Source organism: Colias croceus, chromosome 3 (assembly GCF_905220415.1).
Source record: "Colias croceus chromosome 3, ilColCroc2.1".
In the NCBI taxonomy this organism is placed as follows: Eukaryota; Metazoa; Arthropoda; class Insecta; order Lepidoptera; family Pieridae; genus Colias; species Colias croceus.
The window spans coordinates 8711532-8717135 of NC_059539.1; the positions used below are offsets into that span (position 1 = coordinate 8711532).

The 5604-nt window shown below is 31.7% G+C and overlaps 1 protein-coding gene across 1 annotated transcript; it reads left to right on the forward strand.

The window, feature by feature from the left end:
* Window positions 1-127: 127 nt before the first annotated feature.
* LOC123706105 lies at window positions 128-5604 on the forward strand. The gene is made up of 7 exons (XM_045655259.1): window positions 128-361; window positions 676-881; window positions 1058-1277; window positions 1559-1740; window positions 1970-2108; window positions 2898-3028; window positions 3146-5604. Exons 1-7 carry the CDS (start codon window positions 320-322, stop codon window positions 5412-5414), a joined length of 3189 nt encoding a protein of 1062 aa, XP_045511215.1. The 5' UTR covers window positions 128-319; the 3' UTR covers window positions 5415-5604.

Consider the following 5604-nt stretch of genomic DNA (forward strand, 5'->3'; position numbering starts at 1 on the left):
ATGGGTAAAACCAAGAAGCTTGGTAAAACGTAGAAAGAGGAAACTGTCTGTCTACGGCAAGTCTACGGGGTAAATTGGGTAAAACCATCGTTTGCACAGATCGTTTGTCTATTTCTGTCATCTGTGCCAAATGTCAACTTCAAATACACCAAAAGATCGCGAAATTTATTATACCTATCAATAAATGTTTTATTTAATAACTTACAAATTAATGTTTATTATGCATATGGTATGATAAATACGAAGTATTATTTCGTAGTGGTTTCCGTAAACGCGGACTACGTTAATAAATTTGGATTTGCATGAAGAATTGGGCAGAATGTTCGGTTACAGTAAAGAAGCAGTTAGAGTGAAAGTCAAGGTTTGCACATATTTTATTATAATAATTAAATGTATATCTAATTTATAATAAAAAAAAACAGTACATCTTTCTATATTTATTTTCCTATTTAATCTGTATTTCGCTTTATTAACCCACATAACTATTGGAAAATACAGTTATTCTATGAGCAACCATATTTTTGGGACTCATTCAATGACTTATTTTCCTCTCAATTGGAAAGTTGTATACATGGCCTTCATTTCAATATAACTTTAATTTATTCAATAGTTATCATTGTTTTATACTTAAGATAGTTAAATAAATTACTTTAAAAATAATGATTATCATTTCAGAAATGTGAAGGAAAACTACAACCAGAGTTAAGGAAGTTCTCTGTTGATCCACAAATAACTTCCTTAGAAGTATTACAAAGCATTCTTGTGAAAGCATTTGATATAAAGTCTGATTTTACATTGTCATACAGGACATTAGATGATTATGGACAAGAAGTATATTTACCTTTATTATCTGATTGGGACTTGGATGCTGCATTCCTCAAGTATTATATTCTTATATTTAATAGCATTATTAGCTTTAGCTTTAAAAAAAGTTTTTTTTTTTTTTCAATTAAATTTAGTATTATAAAAAATGTTATCAAGTTTTAAAATGTTTAAATATGCTTTAAACATAAGTTTCATCAGAATACAATGAACATAATTTAAATTCTGATTACAGGGCTCATAACATAGCACTGACACAAAAATCAGAACCATGTGTCCAATTAAAAGTGGATATGAAGCCTTTTGCAGAAGCCTCGGAGGATTGGGAACCACCAGTAATACCTACTCAAACTCAAATAACTAGGGAACAGCCTGTAGTTCAACAAAGCCAAACAATAACACAAATAGATAAGCAAGAAACACAAATTGGTCTGCAAGGCATTATTATGAATCAGGTATACCACATTGAAGTTATTGAGAATATAAATAATATTAAACTTATAATGAGTTATAAAACCTAAATTTTGTTTATATTCACTACTGGCAATAAGAAGTTATCTAAATTCATTTTGATTATTTTATCTAGCTCCTTTAATGGATATAACATTTGATCTATTATCCTGAAGCAGCATTTCCCAACCTTTTCCAAAAGCGGACCCCTTAAAACTTATCATGATCAGCAGACCCCGAAAAAAACTTCTTCGCATAAATTAATATTTTGAAAATTGAATTTTAGGTTGAGAAAACATTTAATATGGTATCCAGAGCATTAAATTTATATGATGACCCAAACACACCACCTAGACCTCCACTGAATGATGTGGAGTTTAGAACATTTTTGGATGCTGTAGGACAAATCACCAACACTACAAAATTACGTGAAGTTATATATTGTGGAGGAATTGAACCAAGTCTGAGGTAATATGACATTCATAACCATTAAAACTATTTAGAAAAACTACATTAAAAAATATTAATAGAAAATAAGAATAATATTGCTTGATAAAATGTAAGGTTGATGCAATAAGTATAGCATTCCTAAAAGAGCTAAGCTAGGCTGCAGATATCTTTAAAATGCTTGTTAATTATTTAAAAATGTTATGTTTGCAATATTATTTATAACTCATTACACAATAATATTTTCCAGAAAAGTGGTATGGAAACATATACTGAATGTCTATCCTGAAGGGATGACGGGAAAAGAGAGAATGGATTATATTAAAAGAAAAGCTAATGAGTATTATGCTTTGAGAGCCAAATGGAAAGATTGTATTCAAAAAGGAAAGGTAAATATATTTAAACTAGCTTCCGCCCGCGACTCCGTCCGCGCGGATGTCGGTCTTCGCGTGGATGACTTATTTCTCCATTTTGAGTAACTCTGACAATGACATTTTATAAATATCTATTGGACCCAAATACGGCTAGGCCTATAATAATACACAACGTGTGTTCGCGGTTCTACAGAACAACGTATATGGATAAAACTGAAAAATTAAGATTAATTTTTTTCTACGTATTTTTCCAGGATAAAAAGTATTCTATTTTACGCCCAGGATAATAAGGTATAATAATTATACCAAGTTTCATCGAAATCGAACCGTTAGTTTTCACGTGATGCCTTCACATACAGACAGACAGACAGACAGACAAAAATTTTTTAAATCACATATTTGGGTTTGGTATCGATCCAGTAACACCCCCTGCTATTTATTTTTTCAATATTTTCAATGTACAGAATTGACCCTTCTACAGATTTATTATATGTAAGTATAGATTGTATATCACTAGATATTAAAAAAATAAAGTCAGTATCTAGCCCTATACATAATACAAGGTTACTGATAATAATTAGACCGGATCCTAGTCGTAGGGGAGGTTATTTGCAACAATTAGACTGTATATTGTTATATCCTGAAATGGCTCATTTTTGAGATATTATTTTTTAAGAAAATCCAGTTTCTGTTGTAAGTTGTAAGTACTTATTGATTTGTCCAACACACCCAATTTTAGAAAATGTCTCATGGCATTCATAGACTGTATTAATTGAATAATCATTAAGATCTATTCACTTCCAGGTAAATGGTGATTTGGCCTATGTTACGAGTATGGTACGGAAAGACGTTCTTAGGACAGATAGGCATCATAACTTTTATGCCGGAAGTGATGATAATCAAAATATTGCCTCTCTATTCAATATTTTAACAACGTAAGAATTTTTACTCTCTTTTAAGCTTATTTATATTTATTTCACGTAACAAATCATGATTTAATTTTGACTATTTATTTCAATCTGTTCTTCATAATCTTACTTTTTTTTTTACAGATATGCTCTCTACCATCCAACTGTAAGTTATTGTCAGGGAATGTCAGATTTAGCATCACCACTATTAGTGACCATGGGTGATGAAGCACATGCATACATTTGCCTTTGTGCGCTTATGGCAAGACTTTATCCTAATTTCCTACTTGATGGCGAAGCAATGACACTGAAATTTACTCATCTCACTGAATCGCTACAAGTGTATGACCCTGACTTCTACAACTATTTAAAATCACAACAAGCAGATGATCTACTATTCTGTTATAGATGGCTACTACTAGAAATGAAGCGAGAATTTGCATTTGATGATGCACTACGGATGCTAGAAGTCCTGTGGGCTTCTTTACCTCAAAAAGCTCCCATTACAGAATTACCTTTACAAGAGAAAGATTTTGATCCAACTTTTGAGGTAACTGTAGATCCAACACCTTTAAGCCCGCTAGTAAAAGCACCAAGAGAAAATGCATATACTAAAGTATGCGCAATAAGAAGACAAAGCTCCAGTTTTAGCTTAGCAAATATAAAAACACCAAAACTTTCCACGACCAAGCAAATAAATTATAGTTTAGACGAAAGTGCAGCTCGAAAAGCATTAACTAATTCATCTCTTAAGCACGCGAAAGAATTTCAAAGTCTAGATGAAGCTGCCTTACAGCTGCGTACTACTACAAAAGAAATATGCGATAAAACAACTGAGGAAGTCACTGAATATAATTTACATGAAAAAGATATACATAAGTTTTCGAAACCCATCATGAAAAGTGTTCCTGAAGATAGTAAAGCGATTGAGGTCTTAGATTCGCAAACTAGTTGGTCTAGTACAGGAAATTTATTCAACGGAACATCTCAAGCTGACATGAAAAACACTCCATTAGGGAGCCAAATCCGAATACTACGAGATAAAATATCCATACATAACAATAGATTTTTCTCATCATTAGATAAGCTTGATGATTCCAATTGTGTTGATTCAACAAGCAATAAGCCAAAAGTAAAAATGATAAAAAATCTCAATGAATTTCTTAATTTTGCTACAGGTAGTAAATATGTGAATATTAAACAAGAAATGGGTCTAAAGACTGATCTTGATAATATTGTTTCTAAACAGTGCCCCAAAATAACACTAACTAAAACATTACTTAATGATACATCTAAAATACTTAAAAATCATAGTAATTCAAAAATTAATTTGGAATTAAATGAAGGCAGTAGCCCTGATGATTCACAAGAATATTATCCCATGACTACCTCCATGACCCGTGAATTACGATTAGAATTAGAACATTTAGACCGACAAGTATTTGGCTCTTCATATGTTAATAGATGCAGTATGATTTGTGATTCTCCTTCTGAATCCACAAGCACAGAAGATAAACCCACAAAATTTCAGAAAGATACAGAAAATGATAAATTAGAAGTTCAAAATGAAGTTACTGAATCAATGGATTTTTTGAAAAAGTCACCACTTTTAGACACAACTAAAATTAATGCAAGAAGTGCAGAGGATATATATCTTTGGGAGAATCCCCTTCATCGCAACACTCCAACTACGCGAACAACTGCTAGTTGTCCACACACACCTGATGAACAAGCTGAATTAGATTTTGATGGTGACACAGGGGAAATATTTGAGGAGCATTCTGGAAAAAAGTCTGTCACACCAATTAGATTATTAAGAAAAAATCATTCTCTGGAACCTCAGGATTTATATCATAACAATAAGCATTCTAATACACATTCCAGTGAATCTGAATCTTCTGACCCAGTAGATTCTATAAGCAATCCAGTTACAGAAGATGGAAACAACCTGAAATCACATAAATTTTTCTCTAACATGTCACAAGAATTAGAAAATGCAAAAAAGAATTGTGAGTCACTGTTAAATGTAAAGCAAACAAACCTACAAAGTGTAGCATCAACAATAAATAACTTTCAGAAAAAATATGAGGTTTTTAAACCACCTCCATTAAAAAATGCATCTATACACACTGTTACAGCTACTGATAGTACAAGTAAGAACAGTATTAGTAGTTTGCCTTCTCCTATCGTTTTTGGTGGTGGTAATCCATTCCTCATGTATTTATGTCTTACAGTATTATTGCAACATAGAGATTATGTAATGCGCAATCGTATGGACTATAATGAATTAGCAATGCATTTTGATAAAATGGTGAGAAAGCATAATGTCAACAGGGTATTAAATCAAGCTAGGCAGATGTATGCTGTATATTTGAAGCAACAATCGCAAAAGACTGGTGATGTTACTACATAATGATATAGGTTTTAGGACATTTATGGAAAATTACTTAAGATAATGGGACTGCCAACATAGCATTATGTAAATGTGTTAATTTTATTTATTACTAAATTCCTTATCACCCTTAATTGAAGTCGCGCGAAATTAGCTGTAGATATCAAATTTACTCTGCTATTTGTTATAAAGTTTAGTTTACACATTTCAA

Bases quoted from the DNA above. Each gene is read 5' to 3' on its own strand.
- LOC123706105 (XM_045655259.1), top strand. From the start codon at position 320: ATGTTCGGTTACAGTAAAGAAGCAGTTAGAGTGAAAGTCAAG. The intron at 2,109-2,897 runs GTAAATATATTT...ATTCACTTCCAG, and splicing joins ATTGTATTCAAAAAGGAAAG to GTAAATGGTGATTTGGCCTA. The intron at 3,029-3,145 runs GTAAGAATTTTT...TTTTTTTTACAG, and splicing joins CTATTCAATATTTTAACAAC to ATATGCTCTCTACCATCCAA.